At 53.0% G+C, this 18,418-nt stretch overlaps 4 protein-coding genes across 4 annotated transcripts; 2 read left to right on the plus strand and 2 right to left on the minus strand.

Moving 5' to 3' along the window:
- Positions 1 to 4,740: 4,740 nt before the first annotated feature.
- On the minus strand, positions 4,741 to 9,367 carry QC761_103430 (uncharacterized protein). The gene is made up of 5 exons (XM_062873589.1): positions 8,571 to 9,367; positions 6,590 to 8,288; positions 5,160 to 6,507; positions 5,052 to 5,106; positions 4,741 to 5,030 (listed from the first exon to the last, which is right to left on the minus strand). The coding sequence occupies exons 1-3, from the start codon at positions 8,802 to 8,804 to the stop codon at positions 6,206 to 6,208; spliced, it is 2,235 nt and encodes a 744-aa protein (XP_062736645.1). The 5' UTR covers positions 8,805 to 9,367; the 3' UTR covers positions 4,741 to 5,030; positions 5,052 to 5,106; positions 5,160 to 6,205.
- A 2,770-nt stretch (positions 9,368 to 12,137) lies between these two features.
- QC761_103450 (uncharacterized protein) lies at positions 12,138 to 15,791 on the minus strand. The gene is made up of 2 exons (XM_062873591.1): positions 13,670 to 15,791; positions 12,138 to 13,603 (listed from the first exon to the last, which is right to left on the minus strand). Exons 1-2 carry the CDS (start codon positions 14,341 to 14,343, stop codon positions 13,306 to 13,308), a joined length of 972 nt encoding a protein of 323 aa, XP_062736646.1. The 5' UTR covers positions 14,344 to 15,791; the 3' UTR covers positions 12,138 to 13,305.
- QC761_103440 (uncharacterized protein) lies at positions 12,286 to 13,286 on the plus strand. The gene is made up of 2 exons (XM_062873590.1): positions 12,286 to 12,588; positions 12,650 to 13,286. The coding sequence occupies exons 1-2, from the start codon at positions 12,366 to 12,368 to the stop codon at positions 13,111 to 13,113; spliced, it is 687 nt and encodes a 228-aa protein (XP_062736647.1). The 5' UTR covers positions 12,286 to 12,365; the 3' UTR covers positions 13,114 to 13,286.
- Positions 15,792 to 15,886: 95 nt separating the features above from the next.
- Positions 15,887 to 18,374, plus strand: QC761_103455 (uncharacterized protein). Its single transcript, XM_062873592.1, has 2 exons — positions 15,887 to 16,268; positions 16,337 to 18,374. The coding sequence occupies exons 1-2, from the start codon at positions 16,142 to 16,144 to the stop codon at positions 16,420 to 16,422; spliced, it is 213 nt and encodes a 70-aa protein (XP_062736648.1). The 5' UTR covers positions 15,887 to 16,141; the 3' UTR covers positions 16,423 to 18,374.
- The last annotated feature ends 44 nt before the right edge of the window (positions 18,375 to 18,418 follow it).

The raw sequence follows: 18,418 nt of genomic DNA on the forward strand, positions 1-18,418 counted from the left end.
GCTACCAGCGAGCTCTCAACCAGAAGCATGTCAATGTACTTGGCGGGCCCACTACACAGCCTTATTCTTACCTCTCACACAATTATGCCCCAATCTCTGTGGCCTGTCGAATTTGCAGGGTCTCTTTTCGTCCCCGCTTGGTTCTCGGTTCTCTTTTCCTGACTTCCCAGGCCCAAGGTGTTGGACGAAGGAGGATTAAGCATGATCATTTTTGTTCTAACCACCTACACTGCTGGAAAAGAAGCCTGCGGCGCTGTTTCTTTGACCATCATATTGGCGAGATCTTGGACACAAGGGAAATGATGACCAAGAGATTGTTCATTGGAATCAAGAACCCCTTTGACTTCTTCACAATCCCCTCATTCTCTATGAAGAAACTATTTACATTCCCAGACACATACTGGAAATTACCGGCGGCGTAGTTGAACAGCGAGTGTGTTCGACTCTTGCCCCCCAGAAGCTGAAAGGCGGCACCGAGGTCAAGGACCCGAGATGGTCGGCGATGGGTTTGATCCTCACTGGGGTAGTGGAAGGCCCTCCCGCCGAGACGGAAACCAGACCATTCACTCTACTCGCCTCAATGCTCGGTGACACAACCCTAATCTTCCGCTCATCGGTCATCAGAGCCCCCCTGGTGTCTCTGTTTTTGTGGCTAGACGTTGCGAGTCCCGAGGAGAGCCTGCGATTGCTTGGTAACCACGGAGAGAGCCTCACAGGAGGCTAGCACCTGGTCATGTTTAACAAGCCACAGTTGGTTTGGAGTCAAATCGATTGCCGCGAATAGACATTCGTCTGCTACTTTGGAATCGTGCTGGCGGCCGCGCCTTATGAGAGGGTTCCGTCCCTACTCCACTGCTGCGGCCCTATCAGATGTGCACAAGCCCTTCGGTAGACGCCCTGCAAGGCAGTGGGTTCTCGGGCAGACATGGGGGCCGGAAGCATCACCATCTTCTCAGGGTTTTTCTTTTCGCCTTGGTGCGGTCATTTGCTCCGGAGCCGGTTCCCTCCAGCGTGGAACAATCAATTCGCGGTGCAGAGGCCCCTGCTGCCTGTCTTGCCGTGTGCTATACGGAGACAGAAAGCAGGACGATTGGATCACATTGCAGATGCAGTCATCAACAATTCAGAAGAAAGGGCATAGTCACCAGAGGACGCGTATGTAATCGTGGTAGTCCCAAGTCGCGGTATAGGGGTGGGAGCGGAGAGCGTGACATCTTCGGGAGGCTGGAGCCTTTCACGTCACTGCGGATACATGCGGAGGTGTTATCATTCTCTGGTCTGTCCACGTTCCGTAATATCTGCGGCCTTCGGGCGGACATATCCAGAATGAACCGCCAGTGCCTGAGGAGCCTAAATCCTTCGAATATCAGCACGGGGCTGTAGTTGTCCTTGTGAGACCATACCTAATTCTGGAGGCCCCGATGTATCTGCATGCCCTCTCCACCATTGATCAAGCTGCTTGGGGGCCTGAATAGTGGCTGTCGTCCATGGTGATCTTCTCGGTGTACATTGAGTGTCCTATGAGACTTCTTGATGTGCATTACGGTCCCAATTTCCCCCTTTTAGCATCACTGTTGTCACGGCCAGCATCAATATCAACTCAATGCAGGCCCCTCTGCATCTATCATGCCGCCGTCCCAGTCGATACACACATAACCTATCTGGGATGTAACCCCGGGCTGGTTGTGGCCTCATGGCATCTTTCTTGGTTCCCTGACTCGCGGGCGATCGTCGAGGAAAGGACCATCCAGCCCTATCCGCAGTTTACCCGTCAAGATCAAGATGAAACTCGGCTACCGACTTGCTTCCTTGACCGTCACTAAAGCTAGTCCATTCACACTGTTCTCTTAGCGTGGGCGGCCGGTTGATTCTGCAGCTTCACTCCGTCCAAACATCAAATAGCAAGCAAGAAACAGGTCAAGCCAGATAAACCAAGATTTAACGCCACGTTGTCGTCAACAGATGGATGATTAGAGTCATGTGGTGGGGGCGTTGGAGAAGATGCTGTTGGTTCTCTGCCCGCTTTCATTTTCGGATAGAAAAACAAGCGCCCGCTCCACACCCTTCTGCTCCCAACAGGCGCACCCCCCTCCCCCCCCGCCGAAGGAAACAAGAATCTCACTCGTCCCATGCGGCCCTGTTCGATGGGAAATGAAGCAGACTAAGCACCTTGATCCTCTGACTGCAGAAACTTAAGCGCGCCCTACAAGCTAAACAAGCATGTCTCCTGCATTAGAGCAGCCACAAGCCGCGGCAAGGGAAGGTCACATTACCAGTTACTTGACTGTACCTTATCCGGAGGCACGTACAGCAGAGAGAACCTGGGGGCCGGGGAATCTGACCTGTCGTGTCGGAGTGAGGGTCTGGGGAAAGACGGAGGTTCGGCGGAACTGTGAGCTGGGTGATTGGGAAGCAGCAACTGCCGCCTTTTAGAACCAGACTTCCAGGCGACAATCAGGGGACTCATCATCGACAGGCAAGCAGCTCACTACTGAACTGAGGCTGCCAAAGGGAGGGTACCTATCCGCACACAACACAAGTTCGTCACAGCGATTATCAGGCAACCTCAACAACCACTTCGAATACTCACCACCCCCTTCCGGAGAGTTTTCCGCCTGACCGGTCGGGCTCGGGTCTATGATGGGAGGAGTCGGAAGGATAGACAGCGCCGGTAGGATCATTTACCTCGCCTGTTGTACCAGACTCTGAAGTAGCTTGGTGGTAACGTCACGCGTGACCACTCAGTCATTGAACCCTTACAAAGCAGCCGTATCATTGATACCATACCGTAATTACGACCACTCACCGGTCTGGCCCCTTAAATCCGGCCAGCCATGGTCCATCGAAATACGACTGACAGCATCGCATAGTAGAGGATCAGCTGATCAGATGATCATCATGTCGACCACAAAGCAACACCTGGACTCGCCGCAGATCGAGCTTATTACACTTCACTTTCAGACTGCTTGTAAAGGCAAGCATGCTGTCAAAGTCCACACAGTATGAACATTGTTCAACCGCAAATCTCACTATCGAGGAGCTACTAAGTGTGCTACAACCTAGGACGAAAACCGACATATCCTTCGAAGCAAGCCGAGACGAGTCGAGAGCGGGCTTTTTCTGCGGCCGATTTCGACCATCCATAGGTTTATGTTTCAGCCCTAGGAGTTACCGAACGGGCATGGCGTTGTCCCCTATCTGCAGCAAGTTTGTCATCATGTGAGTGGTTGACGGGGAATAAAGCGGTGATGATGAACAACTGGTGGTATCGGCACCCGCGGGTGACCGTTGAGCTGCCTCTCCAGCAAGTCGACGATGTGACCGGCGCCCAACAACTACTACACTTTTTACTCCGTTGCAAAAACTGTAGCTTCCAACATCATCCACTCTCTAGTCTCGAATATACGATTCAACGAACCATCGCAGCTCGATAGCGCTTACCTACAAGAGTTCAACAGACATGGGTATACGTACTCTTCGCTCTTGTCAGACTAACAAAATGGAACTGTGCATATCTACGGTAACCTCATGGTACGACAATGGAGAGGCATGAACTCACCCATCCCTAAAAAACAAACGGGGAACTTCTCGAAGGTTATCTCCCTTTTCGAGTTCATTAGCTTCTCTCCTGTTCCTGTCTATGGGGTAGACTGATGATACCTTACACTAACCGCCTCGCCAACAACAACGCCCTCACATATCCCGCTCACAGGGTAGCTAGCTGCCGCTGTATTACTCGCTGATCGGTCCTTTTGGTCCTGACACTTTGTTATTTACACACTTAGCCCATTCCGGTAGTATAGTATGATATGACTGCACAGGAGACAGGGTAATGCAGGGCTAGTGGGTAAGGTACACGTATACCCATGTCCAATAGCAACCCTCAAAATCACATTTGTTGATGTCTGCCGGGCTACCTAGCGAGAAAAGCACCTTACATACATGAAGCATGTGGACATCAACAACATCAACTGCCTCTTCGTGCCGTGAGCCGGCGGTAAGACCAAACGAAAATGCATGCAACGTGGGGTCGCCAGACAACAACAACAACAACAACAACAACTTCCAGAGACAATTTTCGTGTTCTAGAAGCGGCACGGGAGAGAGAACACACAAGAAAACGCCTGCGAGGGTGTGGCGTAGCACTTTTTCTCTCTCCCTCCCTCTCCCCTTTTCACCACCGCTCACTTACACTACATATGCGCACTAAAACAGTTTTAGCTCTAGCTCTCGATAACCGCCCGGCGGCACCCCCAGCGCCGCCGCAACGGTCATTGCCGAAAGAGAGGAGGTTCTTTTTCTCACCCACGCCAAATACCTAGTGCTGGCATTGTACCTGCTTGCTTTAACACCAAAAGCAGATCGACCAGTTAGATTTCTTGCTCTGAAAAGAGATATATTCCATCAGAGGTTAACGTCCTGTCTTGGCGCTTAAACACAGCAGCGTTGTCATTGCAGCATCTTGGGGGTTGATTGCCTACCTTACCTGACCATCGAATCGTAAATATGAACGAAAAAAAAAAAAAAAGACAAGACTTTTGTGGCTGAGAACCCTACATATCCCCATCATCATCTTGGGGGCGGCACGCCATACACACACAAGATCTCTACATGATGAAAAGGTGACGACGGCTTGGAGCGCACAAGGCTTGATTCCATTCGAAACAAGTCTGATATCTTGTTACCCGGGAATAAACAAACACATTCACAATAAGCTAGCTCATCCCCTACCCCCAACGTCTGCCATGCGCCCTCTCGACTCTTGTTAGCTCAAGTAGCTCACCGGCCTTCACCGCGGTGGGCTACCAACCTTGTTAGTTCACCCTTCCAGAATCCTCCCTATCTTGGATTTGGGGCGGCGGCGAGGTCGCCACGCGAGAAGCGGCGCTGTTGAGACACTTGAGCGGAGACATGGGATGAACAACATGGGCAGGCAGGCGGGCAGTGGTTGTTGGCGGTCTTGTCCGTCCATTTCTGTCTGGTTAAAGTGTACCGAAGCTTGAATTGCGCAGCCTGGCCCAGTGAGGTAGGTGGTGGTGGTGGTGGTGGTGGTGGTGGTGGTGGTGGCCTGTATCATGAGGCAGATTTTCAGGGTTGCAAATTTATCTTACTGAGAGGCCAGTGTGTGGCTGTGTGTGTGTTCATGATAACTACCTTACCACCGCCTGCCGAGATGGATCAATCTACGTTATCGGGTAGCAAGCAATTACGAGCGCGGTTCAGCCCCTCAGAGATAGCAACAAACCACTCTCAAGTCTGAAAAGGGAAACAAGAAGCAAAAGAGGATCAAAATAGTGAAATTGACTTGTTGTGATCCAATCATGCAATCTTTCCTCATCAAAGCAAACTGATACAAATGGAAAGAAGGGAGTGAATGGGCAGTGAACGTTTCGTAATAAGGAGGAAATAATAGAAGAGCGGGCGATCTAAAATGAGATTGGTAGGGGAACGGCAGTTTTAGAAGTATGCCTCCAAGCCACCTCCGCCAATCCTTTGACTTCCCCCTGAGGCAAGACCTGGGGAAGAAAGAGGCTGGAGGTATCACTGCTATCCAGTCATGGAGAACTGAGACATGACCGAGCCGAGAGCTGAGTCTCAGGCGGGAGCGGCCCTGCTATGACACATGAGGCTGTCTGGCATGTGCTTGAACGAGACCTGGAAACCTGGAAAGGTGTTCCTAGAATGGGCTCTTGAATACAGTCACATAAGCCTTGCTCGCAACAAACACACCGGCGGTCTTGCTATGAGTAGGTGCTGTATCATTCTTCTCGTGCTCCGCTTGTGCAACTGGCTCTGATATGATGAATTCACGCAAATCCTTCTCGCTTCGAACAACCCTCTACAGGTTACTCCTTTCCATCTTTCAAACTTGAACCCGTGCTTTTCTTTTCCGACCATAACCAAAACCCAATGTTATAACATTACCTGCCTGACCACCTGACCAGATCCCAACCAGAAAATTACCCATTTCATTACTATGTGCGCCAAAATATAGTGGTGGGGTATTTCATAAAAAATAATAACCACAGAACGCAGAGGTTTTGAAAAGAAAACAAAAAAAACATATACTTCGTTCAAAGAAACAATCTGCCCAAAAAAGATGCCAAAAGTGACGGCAAAACCAACCATGCTGTGCGCTTGCTTTCGCAAGCTAGGTATTTCTTACAACAACTGACGATGTGTCGGTCTTCCCATGAGCGGCACACTAATTAGCATCGATGGGAGGGACAAAAGTGTAGTTGAAGTCGATCAAGCCGTCCAGCATCCAGTGCTGTGGATCCCAGACATCATAGGTGGTGGTAGCGTTGCCATAGGGCAAACCGTCCAGCATGGCACCGCCACCACCGAGGGCGGAACCGCCTGCGCTGGGCGTGAGGGCGCCGTTCGACGTTGCGATTCCCAAGTTTGCGGGGATGCTGTGCGGTGGAGGAGCTAAAGTGGTGTCGAGATGAGTCGAAGAGGCTGATGATTCATTAGCTGAATCAGGATGCGTAGGCTGCTTGAGAGCTACCAAGGACATTTAGCTTGGAGCGATTCGGTAGGGGAGGGAGGAAAAGAGAGCAGGCAAAAGAAAAGCATCAAAACTTACCATCGAGCGTACCCCGACCTCTTGCTTGGTACTCTTCTCGCCAATGCCAAATGGAGTCAAATACCAAGCTCATACTATGGCGGCACCGGACTTTTAGCTGCAAGCTGTCGTCGATCTCTGGGTTATCGTTGGCCTGGAATGAGGGGCTGATGGCGTCGATACGAGCGCCGTTCCAAATTTGCACCATCAGTTCGGCTAACCGCCAGTTCAAGTCGTTTTGAATCACGCTGGTGGTTCTGATGGCTCGAATGGCGCCGTGGAACAGGTTTCTGCCCCGCTCAAAGTCGATCTGTTTAGCGAAGAAGGATCGCATAAGTTTGAGCAAAGCGAACCCGGCTGCGACCAGCATTTGCTGAATGTAGTTGGTAGCATATTGAAGGAAATAGGAGTCGCGGACTTGGTACTGATACTCTTGGGGACATTGCGACTGCGATTGCGAATCGCCCTCCAGAATGTAGTCAAGATAGCTGGTGGTGGCCCGCCAAAGAGCCATCAGGTCGTCCAGGTACGCGGGTGTTTTACTGGAGTCAAAGAAGCCAGCCAGGCGGAGATGAAGACCTGCTGCCCGCAAGTGAAGATTAATGATGGGGGAGAGGTTCTGTGACAGAATGGAAGCCTGGAGCTCGTTGAACTCGCGACGATACACACGCATCAACATGGCGCGGTGTTCGTCGCCCGCGACACCTCTGGGGTCGCTGGCATTGCTATACATCTCTTTGGATACCTTGTCGCAGAAGCGTTCTATTTGCAGCCTTGCCTCCAGCTCGGGCCCCAAAGAGAAAAGTCCTGATTCGCCGCCGCGAACAGCCAACGTCCAGTCGTACAGCGTCGAAGCCGGCTGACCATACCCTGTACCAATCGTCTGTGCAACAATATTGCACACTGCCCAAGTCTTGATACGGTCGTGCAGGCCATCATTGTTGAGTTCGACGGCGACTCGAGAAAAGTCGTTGATGTGGTTGGGCCGGTGCAGTCCGATGCCGGTGGCAATCTTCATCAGCACCCCGCAAAGGATGTGCGTGGGGTCGGATGATGTAGTGCTGGTAGGCAACGGCCATGTGCAGAGCAGACATAACGCCTTGACAACGTAGTAGCTCTGTGGAACCTCTCCGATGGTTGTCCAGAGATATCTTGTCAGGGGACCCGAGAGTTTAGTGAGGATGGTGGGATCGGGCAGAAACCTCCTGCTCGCAACCGCAACGATGGACCAATACAGTAACGGGTGCTGTTGATAGTATTGGTCTGGTGTCTGGTTTGGATTCAGAAATGGTAAGAATGGATGATAGCAGTTGAAGAACTGGCTGAACAGCAGACTTTCATGTTCTTCTGTGATTCGAAAGTCGTCAAGCTCGCGGGCAATGCGAGGTATCGTATAGGAGCCGCCCCTTTTAAGATGGAGCAAGGATGACACAGCTTCGTCAGAACCCATCAGAGACGGATTGCGGGTATGCGTATACTGGCTGGCGACGACGGGGGACTGCAGCTGCGAGTGGATAGCCTCATCATCTTCCTCAACCGTAAAGCCCTGGGCCTTGGCCGCCTGCACGGCACGACGTAGCTTGTCGATCTCCTTCTCCATCTCGGCATGCTTCGACCTTTTGCCAATGCGTTTGAAGTTGGACTCGATCTTGCACTCGAGTTTGAGGCGGTTGCACCTGGAGCAGCCTTGAAAGGGATCCTGGACGACATCGCAGCGCAGCTGGACGGGGGAGAATACGGATACAGAGGTTAGTCGAGAACGAACAGCAGACTACTACTAGACACCAAACGCCAAACAGATGACGGGAGGGTGCGCTCCGGAGACCGGGCCGGAGAACGGAGACGGCCGGTCGGCAGCCAGAGTATAATTTAGGGGCATATAGACAAGTGGACTCGGGGCCAGACTCGGCACCGGGTCCGGGTTGACGGTTGGATGTGGATGGGATGATGACTCAAAAGACCCTGGGCCTGGGGATGAAAGTAAGCGAGATGCTGTTCTCACCTTTTGCTGGCGGCACTCATTACAGGCACGCTTGACACCGGGTAGGCGGCGGCCCTTGGCCTCGGGGGAGGCATCACCACGCTCGGTGACATGGTGGTCGTCGTCTTGGTCGTCGTGGTCGTTGTCCAGCAGACTAGCCGGGCTGCTGTCGATGATGCTCCGTTTCCGCTTGTGAGGACCAGCGCCGTTCGCGCCATGGCTCCGCATGCCAGCCGCAAACTCGGGGCTTTCCATGCTGCCGGCAGATCAGGTCTGGTCGATGTCGGCCCAATCCAACTTCACTTAAGGCGACCCAAGGCCTCGATAGCAAGTAGCAAGGCAGGCAGTGGTGTTCCGGGTGGTCTCGGGTGGTGGTGGGGGGGGGGGCCCAATGTCGGTGTAATCAGGCGATCAGACGTGTGTGGGCTCCTGGGCTCCCAATCGGCCGTGACGGAACGGGACGTATCCAGATAGGCTGATGGCCGCGGCAAGTAACAAGACTACGTATACGGGCAGACGGGTGGTCTAGGTGGTCCGGTCTCGCGCGTTGCGATGTGCGAGTTCTGGAGGTGAAAAAGCCGATTTACGGAAGGCTGGTCAGTCTTTGGCCGCCAAACCTTTCCTTGTATGGGCGGGGGCTCAAAACGAGCGGGGGGAGCTTCAGCACAGATTTTCAAAAAGTGCGGGGATTGATCTGAACATCTGATTGGCCGCCAGCTGGCCTCATCTCGACAACAGGATGACTCGGTTGCTCCCCTCCACGTGTGCAGCAATGGGGCCTGCATGTCGCCATGTCAATCAATCCAAGAGTCGTTCTCGTCGTTGACATTTAATCTGTGGTGCGTATCACTGCCCATCTCAGACAACACACTCCTGGCACACGGCTGCACAGAGAAACACAGCCGTCGTCAACGATATTGGTGGGACAAGAAGGCCATTGTGCCTCCACGCCGAGTCTTTGCCAAGGATCCCTCCTGCATCAGGTCACTTGTCCAATCCAAGTCAACCCATGTTCTGGGTGGTGATGCTGTTGGGATAGGGTGGTTTGGTTCATAACCCTAACCCTTGATTGATATCAAGGTCTTCCGTCCACCTTTTGTAACGCCACCTAGATTTACCTGCAGTGACAATAGAACATGGACATAGAGAGAGAGAGAGAGAGAGCTAACTGGATTGCCAGGGGTTCATATGAGACCAGATGGATCTTTGGCTTCGGACTTCAACCTCCCCGCAAGGCTGAAGTGGGTATCTATTAGCTTCGTTTCTTTTCCTACTCTTCCCGAACAGGAAGCTATTCAATCGTCTTATACAATTAGCCGCCGGTGACGGCGATCGTTAGCCATGGCGCAATTGCTCTGTGGATTACCGCTCGTCCGTCACCCAAAACGGTCTTGACGTTGGGCGCGTCGCGCCTTATCAACCGCCCTTTCGTCGAAATAGCTATCATGTTCACCTTCGGCAAAACTCAAAGGCATCATGGAAATTAATTTCCGAGGGCTTCTGAATTCAGCAGGCAATCTTTCACCACGTCGCCATATCCAAGTGGTCTACTCGTACGGAGATAGTTAATTGCTGCGGCCGCCTTCTTGTTTCCATCAAGATATATCCTTTTTGGCCACTCTGGTGGAGGCCTGATATCCAGGAGCAATGGTTTTATTCTACTTTCTCGTCACCGCCACCCTTCGCAATATCTTGAAGACCCTTCAGGCTGCCTGGTTGGACTGCAGTGGTCTGCCCATAGGAACTTATTGCTTCCAGCATCCGTAACGTCTCGGCTGCTATGCTAACAAGGTTCGTCACAAGTTCCTCGCCAATCTCCCCGACCGGTCAAAGCCGTTGATCTGTGAGGGGGGCAGCAGTCGACCATCCTGGAGTTTGGTACCCGAAATAATACCTGGCACAGTTTGATGGTGCTCCCCTCCGCCACACTTGGTTCTCGCGGCTATCATCTTTCATCGCCTTGTACCCCTGGTTCGACGAGTGATATTTGAAACAGCTACGAGCTTGGGATCTCGTGAAGGTGGCCGAGTGATGGTGCTGAGAACAACCACGTCGCAATTTCACAGCACATCAGCACTGTGTTCCCTGTGTTGTATCTGCACAGTATGGCAAAGTTCCAAAAATGACTTTTGCGTCTGGGTTCCTCGAGGCTGGAAGATGGGCGTCCTCGCCCCATCATTCACCCTGATCACTGACAGCGGCCCGGAGACTTTTCCTGTTCCATGTTGATCTCCTGTTGCTGCTGTCCAATAGTCCATGGCTATGGGCCAGAGCCATGGAGGAGGGTTGCCGACGTGGAGATGAATTCCGCCGCCCAGGCAGAGATGATAGACAACCAAGCCGCAGCCCTAGGAGATGAGATCACGGTCTGGCCCCTTGATGCATGTAGCATGCTCTGGCTTGCAGGAACGGCTGACGAATCGGTTCGATACAGAGGGTGTGGTGCCATGAGTCGAAGATTGTATGGGGTTGTGGTGTGCTTGCTTGTCTGTTACTTGTCTGTAATTTCAAGTGCTATGCGTATCCGTGATCAGGTGGGAGATGTACTAATACTGGTACCGGTACAACAACAGCAAACCCAGGTGTGCTGTTGGTTGATGTTCTGGGCCAACATGCATATTTCTGCAGATCGGCTGTTGGTTCTCCCTCCGGAAGCCATTGGCGGCTATCGAGACACGCCGAGACGCGAGAAGGATTGGTGATTTAACAAAGAATCTGTCGAGAATGCTATTTCGCTCGCTGCAACTGGCCGGATCTGGCGATGCTCCGGGGGTGGCTGCAGACCTACCGTGGGGAGGGAGGCGAGGACATATCACCGCCACGTCTTCCCGCATGTAGGGCAGACACAGGTGATTTGACGCGTTTGTTTCAAAAGAATACTATGAGGCCGTGGTTGCTGCGTTGATTCATGTATCGAAGGCACATTGCTGCCTGATAAGCTGCCTTTTATTTCAGCTCACCGTAGCAACCTTTTACGGTAGTCTGGGGCCAATTGTTTCGAATAGTGCCGAAGAACGATGGCGGCTGGCAGCCGCCACGGCAGAATACATCGAAGTGAATCTTGTACAAGGGTGGTGGATATCTTCGTCACTGTCATGGCAACAGCATGGTCATGTCCTGTCCTTGCTGGTGCGTTTTACAGCCCACGCCCTGGACAAAAGAATTACTGACAGTTATTATGTCTCCAGGGTGCGGCTGGGCCTGCGAATTTTGACAATTATTTCGATGGTGAAACCAATCTTATTGCGCTAGACATGTTCACTGGAGTGAGAGTGAAGGGGGTAGAAGGCAGCTTAGGCAACTGACAGGGTGACAGGAACCGTCCCTTCCAGCTCTGGTGGCACAGAGAGTGCAAAGTAAGAACCTCGTTGAGATAACTAGATTTTATAGCGAAGATTTCAAAATCAACATCAATTACTCAAGCCCATTCCGTCTGTAACGAAGACGCATGGGGTACCGTAGGTACCTCTAGCCAGACGCACATTTAGAGGGCTTTGACTCGGATAGTTAGCTTCGTAGACGAACTATAGTAATAGAACTCAAATAGAATGTGCAACAACATTCATCATCATTTCAAAAACCATCGACCTAGCTCACATCTAATTTGGATGCAAAGTGATGATGGTGGTGATTACCCCTTTTTTACCTAAGGAGGTGGCGAGAGCTCAAAAATCAGCCACATGCACTAAATAGACTGTGGCTGAAGCTCTTTCTGTCATCAATGACGTTGCACCCCATCGCCAATCGCAAAACGGAAAAGTTGCGAACTTTGACTCTCTCCAAGCACGATATTTCCCTGAAGATATCGGCTTCAAAATGGGCGGCGCAAGCTCCAAACCAGCACAGAATGCTGTGCGCAAGTTTCCGACCAGAGCTCCAGGATCAGCGACCCCCTCATCTCTCACAGCTGTGAGAAATGCAGCTCCAGAATCAACAACACCACCAGCGCCATCTCCAGCATCTCGAGCGCAAGCACAGGCTGTACCCCCAAAGTCCACAACTCAACTTGCGCCACGGCCCTCTGTCACGAAGAATGAGTGTTAGTATTGCCTTTCCAACCGATATCCAACCAACATTATGTGCTAACAACCTACCCAAAGCCGCCGGTCGACCCTCTCCATCTTCGAAACAAGATTCCTACTCCGCAAACCCAGACAAGACCCCCTCAGACTACCCATCCACCGCTTTTGCCTCGCGCCTCAAACAAATGGGCGCTGTCCAACCTAACCCAACATACTCCCCCTCCTCAATAGCATCGCCGCTAGTCGACGCTTCAGGCATTTCCCAGTCCATCTCCGGGCCCATGTTTCCCTCGGCGAAGAACAACCCTACTCTTGGAGCGCTGGAAAACCGCAGGCGGCTAGAGGAACAGGCAAAGCGGGAGATGGAGGACTGGGGCAAGTCTACTCATCAAGGGAAGGAGTTCTTGGATATCGGCACCATTAAGAAGATCTTCGTCCTGAGTGAACAGGGCGAGTCAGACCAGGCGATTGAGAAACAACTAGGGCTGAAAAAGGGGGTCGTGGCTAAGCTCGGAAGGGACTTTCTCTCCATCGCCTCATGAGCATAAGCAAGTAAAAAGGACAAGAAAGCAACTTCTTATACCAAGTCCTACTCCTGCCGGCGTAGGCTACCAGACCCTTGGAACTCCCTCTTTGTAAGACTAGAAACCAAAGGAAGAACGAAGAGATAGGACGTCTCTTCCTGTACAAATACCATACGATACCCATCTTTGAACTCAACCCTCAGCTCAAGTTTACCAAGCACAGTGCCCTCCGTCCACTCTCAAGTCAGCCCCAGTCATAAAGCTGCTTGCCTCGCTGAGCAAAAAGATGGCCGCGCCTCTGTACTCTTCCGGATAGCTCAGTCGCTTCAACATGTTGGCATCCGGCCAGGCGGTCCTCCGTTCGGGAAAGGCGTCGAACAAGCCTGCCGTCATAGCCGTGACGATGTACCCGGGCGAAAGCGAGTTAACTCTGATGCCGTGCTCACCCCACTCCGCGGCGAGGTTTCTCGCAAGCTGCACAACCGCAGCCTTGGAGGCGTTATATGCCCTATTCATGATCATCTCATTAGCATCCCCAAGCATGCTCATATGAAACGAGGGAAGAAAAACTCACGGGCAAATCAACCCCCTATTCGCCACCGTCCCACTCATGCTGCCCACGAGCACCAAACTCCCCCTCTGCTTTCGTGCAATCATCTCCCTCGCCACCGCCTGCGCGGTCATGAACACGCCCGTGACGTTCACCCCCATCATCTTGTCGACATCTTCCTTTTTGTACTCGAGCGCGGGCGTCTCTTGTTGTATCCCCGCCGCGGCGACTAGGCCGTTGATTTTCCCTTCCTTTTCTGCGATGCCGCCGACGATGGTCGCCAGGGCGGATTGGTCGCGCACGTCGACTTGGTGGGCGGTTAGGGCGCCAGAGGGGAAGGACTGCTGGACGGAGAGGAACTCGGGGGTTGGGGGGAGGAGGTCGAGGGCGTGGACTTTGGCGCCGGCGGAGAGGAGGGCTGCGGCTTGGGTTAGGCCTAGGCCGCGGGCGCCGCCGGTGATGAGGATGATGTGGTTTTGGAGGGTGAAGAGGTCTTTGAACGGCGGGGAGTAAGGGGGTTGGGTTAGGTCGGTTTGGAGGGAGGTGGAGGAGGAGAAGGGTCGGGTGGTGTTGGGAAGGGGGATGGTGGTGGTCTGACGGGGGATATGAAGTGGGTTGTTTCTGGGGAGTGAGGTGGCAGGTCGCAAGGTCGTGGATCTGGCCGCTCTGGAAGCAGTTCTGGGGAGGAGGGAGGCCATTTTCTGTGGCTTTCTGACACGTTCTTGGGGGGTTGTTCTCTTGAGGGTCTGTGGGGGTTTCCGAGAGTGTGTCTGCTGGAGGCTTTGTATCGTAAGCAGTTGTCTCGCTTATCTTTGGAGGAATGTGAAGTCGAGGCAACAATGACACACGGAGACTGTTATATAGGCTGTCAAGCCTCTCAAGTCCCTGCATTAGACCACATCTTAGGGCGAGTCTATCTGATACACATAGGTACACATCATACGCCAATTCTGATGATCAATCACCCTCCTCTTTCAGATTCCCCTCTCGGCCCCTATGTGCCAGCTCAACTCGATCCTCAAGCCTCAGATTCAAGTCCGAACCGGCACAACCCCAGGATACGTTGCAGCTAACAACGCCGTGTCATGCAACCGGTGAGATGGCCCTGGACCGGTCAACTTCAGATCCAACCCTACCCACTCACCCAAGTCCAATAGAACGGGGCCTGAACAGTATCAAGAACCGCAGTAGCACGCAATATCAAACGTGGTTGCCTCCTCCCACTGCTACGGCATTGAGATGCAGATTCGAGACCGCCCAGCTAAACGCCGATCACCTCGATGTGGGGAAAGCTCGAGGGAGCATTGGATTTTGGAGCAGCGACGGGTTTTCCTCTTGAGGAAGGGCCGAGGGGTAGTAGATATCTGGGCGCGTGGCCTACAGTGGTCTCGGCACACAACATGATGTTGACTGATGATAGAATGACGCTGGCCAGTGGTTCGGGCACCCCGCTCGCACAGTTGATGTCGAAAGTGGCAGAGAGCGGAGCTATAGCTGCAGCAAGTCGAGAAAGCAGCTAGAGGGGTGTGATTCTCAGCAGCGTCCTTCTATCACAAAGCGTCCCGATCGAGCGGCGTACATCTCAAGGTGGCAAGTCAACCTGCACGAGATGCACCTTGATAAATCCCGAACCATGTCCCCAGTTGGTCCAGATCGCGACTGGCTCGCTGTATCCGCGCCTATTGGCTTGAAGCCAACAGGCTGGGTTACTTTCTACCACCATCACATCGATCACCAGTCTGTTGTGAATGGAGGAGATTCTGCCCCTCGAGCCATGGCAAGTGTGAGGTAGGACAGGAGAGAAACAGCCGGCTCGCGGCTTGGGCCGGATGCTGTCCTACCCACCACATAGACATTGTCTACACCACCGGAAAGATTGAAGCCGCTCCCGCCATGATTCCCGCGCTGACCACTTATCTTGGGGTACACACCTTCTCGGCAGCTGTATTCTCTGTCCCACCATATTGCAGTTCGATATCCTCGATTCCTGTTGAGACATGGCCATCGCGAACCTCGTTCCCCCGTTCTCTGATATTTTCGCGAGACATTCGCTGAAATGTTCTTTCTATGGAGGGGTTCGGTCGTCAAGCCCGGATCCCCCGCTTCTGCATGCCGGGTAACGTAACCGCGTTCGGCATCTCCGTGAGCTCGTTGCGAGTTGATCAAGGGAATTAAAAGGCAGGCCGGCCCTCCTGGAAATCTTCCGAAACCAGGCTCATCTTCCGCAGCGTGCCCGGTCCAGGGGGCCGTCCGGCATGCAGGTTGCGCGTTCCGGCTCCGACATGCGACCTTACGTAAGAAACCCCCATTCTTTGCGCCGGCTCGAGTTGCGATGGAATTGCTATTTCAGTATTTCAGGCAACCCGCACGAGCCATGGTGCCCTCCAAGATGCCCCTTTCAATATCCCGCGGCGGCCCTTGCCTTTCCTATGTCCTGTTATCAACACTAATACCTCAACGGCCGAGTTTCATCATGACTCAGCGGCTTACTGTAACATGCTGCTCTTGATAAGCATGAACTATCGGCCTTCGTATGGATGCTCCTTTTGCACCCAAAGAGAGCCAGCCGGAGCAGAAGAAGTGACGCCAGCAGCAGCAGCAGCAATGTCCGGTCCTGGCATAGGTTTGTGCTGATGGTTCCTTTAGCATGGGGTTTGGCGTAGCTGCGACGAGCGCGCTAATCAACGGTAGGAGGAAGGTTCCCCAAAAGGGACTCGGGTTGTGTCGGTGCGGGGCCAAAGAATCCGTGCTTTCGGGAAGACCCGCCGGGTCGCTGATCTCTTTGCCTTGACGACAACCTCCGGAGCTCCGTCTCCGGACGGCACCGCACACTACACAACGGGCGGAACAAGAACAGACATTTTTTTCTCGCGAATATCCATATCCCCACAGCGCCATAATGAGTGGTTTAACGTTGTTCCCAGCCCTTCGAATCGGGGGATCTGCAGATAGCCTTCTATTTATTCATTCCCGACAGTGGACCCTCATCCGTAGCAATTTGCTTTTTTACGAATACCGGTGCAGCTAGAACCACGAATCGGCGATCGGAAAGACGGCAAGACTCTCTGGTGGAGAGAGCATCTCAGCAGATGGTCACGAATTCCTTCAGAAATGGCTGATGATGATGTGAACACGTCGCCAGATGGGGGTTAGGGTCATTGGCACAGTGGGCAAAGAGTGGCTCCTGGGTGTGGAGGTTGATGATGCTTAGCTGACGCGCCAAACTGGCTTCAGCAATCCGCTGACCGCTTCTCCCCTCACTTCAACGTTTCACCATGTCTGCGTTAGCCTCTTCGAACCGTCTTCTCGAACGATTTGCCATGGCGTAGCTCACCAGCCCTCCGACCGCAACCTCAATCAGGCCCGAACGGAACGATCCGTCATGCCATGCGTGGCTTCCCGCGGCTTTCCTTTTTTGACAGAAACCGAGACTTGACACCTCGCTTGATGCTCATATCTTTGGAGATTTGCAACTGGAGCCGCCAAGTTGCACGGCTTTCGCTAGGTTTCGCGCCGACGTCTTCCTCAGCAAAAGAAACAGCTATGACCGAGGCTTCAGGCGAAGTCATACGATATCGGATTGCCGAAGCGACGTCCCCATGATGGACCAGGGTCTCGGTGGTGATGGGTGAGGCGACAGCAGGGGTACCTGAACTCCCGTGTCCATTGATATCTTTCGATTTGTGTCCTTCTAGATTTTCTGCCGAACCGCCGCACCCCAACTCGAGCCATTCCATCCAGGACCCTTGGAGATTGCCTGAACAACACGAGAAGAGCGCTTTCGTCTATTGAGCTGGCGTCAAACTTTACGCCATGGTTCGTCGGAATTTGTCGGGCTCAAGCCATGGCCACGGTGCAACTCTTTTGATGGGGATATGACAGCAATCTGACAGTGACAGCGGGCTCTCGTTGCTGTCAACCCTTCATTTGTCTCTATCGACAAAATTCCATTCATCATCCCTGTCTGTCCCCATATCCCGATGACGTCGATTCCATTCCGGTGGGCTCGGAGAAAAATTAACCTCGAAATCCGCACAAAACGGCAGCAAGCCCGACGACACAGTGGCCTAGCCAGCAATCGACTTCTTGGCAGAGCGGGGAGTGGAAACTATGGCAATATATTTGTGGGATAATATCACCAGGTCCCTCCTGAATAGCCGGCACTAGGTGGGAGACGGTTCTGCTCCGTCGTGATGGGAGATTGTGTATTTCCAAATAGTCCCGTATGGGTGACTTCTCGGGCAGCAGAAAGAGCGTGGCGTCCGAAAATCCGCACAGAACCACGCGACCATGGGCTCCTGTGACAGGCATGGCACAGACCCGCAAGGCTGAAGCCATCGCCAAGTTGTGTCGGCAGTGGAACTCGTGGGACTGGAGCACCCCCTGCACGACACATGGCAGCCTCGAGTGGCAGCGATGGGACCCTCGCAACACGGAAAGACTTTTCCAAACAGCGCTTCGCGCACACATGTCAATCTGGCAATCTTCTGGTTCATCCTTGCGAGCCGCGACTATCGTACGAGCTAGCTGACCTAGGCCGGACTATGACTCGCCGCGCCCTTGAAAAAAAAACCATCAATTTCCACTTTTTCGGTTTCACCCTGTGTGGTATATAGTCAACACCATGTCCCATCACGGCGCCCGCAGGACCGCTGGTCTTTCACACAGTAGCAGCTCTGTAGTATTTGTAGGCCAAGCAAGAGAATAGCAGCAGCAGCTTGGCACCCACGCCGGTTTCTCGCCCCGTCCATCCGTTCGTTCGTTTTCTCGATT

The sequence above is a fragment of the Podospora bellae-mahoneyi genome, assembly GCF_035222275.1.
Source record: "Podospora bellae-mahoneyi strain CBS 112042 chromosome 1 map unlocalized CBS112042p_1, whole genome shotgun sequence".
NCBI classification, from domain to species: Eukaryota; Fungi; Ascomycota; class Sordariomycetes; order Sordariales; family Podosporaceae; genus Podospora; species Podospora bellae-mahoneyi.

What these genes read in the sequence shown, in the direction of transcription:
- QC761_103455 (XM_062873592.1), top strand. Translation starts at nt 16,142, where the DNA reads ATGCTGCTCTTGATAAGCATGAACTATCGGCCTTCGTATGGATGCTCC. An exon ending in AATGTCCGGTCCTGGCATAG is followed by an intron (nt 16,269 to 16,336) that starts GTTTGTGCTGAT and finishes AATCAACGGTAG; the next exon opens with GAGGAAGGTTCCCCAAAAGG.
- QC761_103440 (XM_062873590.1), top strand. Translation starts at nt 12,366, where the DNA reads ATGGGCGGCGCAAGCTCCAAACCAGCACAGAATGCTGTGCGCAAGTTT. An exon ending in CTCTGTCACGAAGAATGAGT is followed by an intron (nt 12,589 to 12,649) that starts GTTAGTATTGCC and finishes ACCTACCCAAAG; the next exon opens with CCGCCGGTCGACCCTCTCCA.
- QC761_103430 (XM_062873589.1), bottom strand. Translation starts at nt 8,804, where the DNA reads ATGGAAAGCCCCGAGTTTGCGGCTGGCATGCGGAGCCATGGCGCGAAC. An exon ending in ATGAGTGCCGCCAGCAAAAG is followed by an intron (nt 8,289 to 8,570) that starts GTGAGAACAGCA and finishes TCCCCCGTCCAG; the next exon opens with CTGCGCTGCGATGTCGTCCA. An exon ending in AGGTCGGGGTACGCTCGATG is followed by an intron (nt 6,508 to 6,589) that starts GTAAGTTTTGAT and finishes TGTCCTTGGTAG; the next exon opens with CTCTCAAGCAGCCTACGCAT.
- QC761_103450 (XM_062873591.1), bottom strand. Translation starts at nt 14,343, where the DNA reads ATGGCCTCCCTCCTCCCCAGAACTGCTTCCAGAGCGGCCAGATCCACG. An exon ending in AATAGGGGGTTGATTTGCCC is followed by an intron (nt 13,604 to 13,669) that starts GTGAGTTTTTCT and finishes GATCATGAATAG; the next exon opens with GGCATATAACGCCTCCAAGG.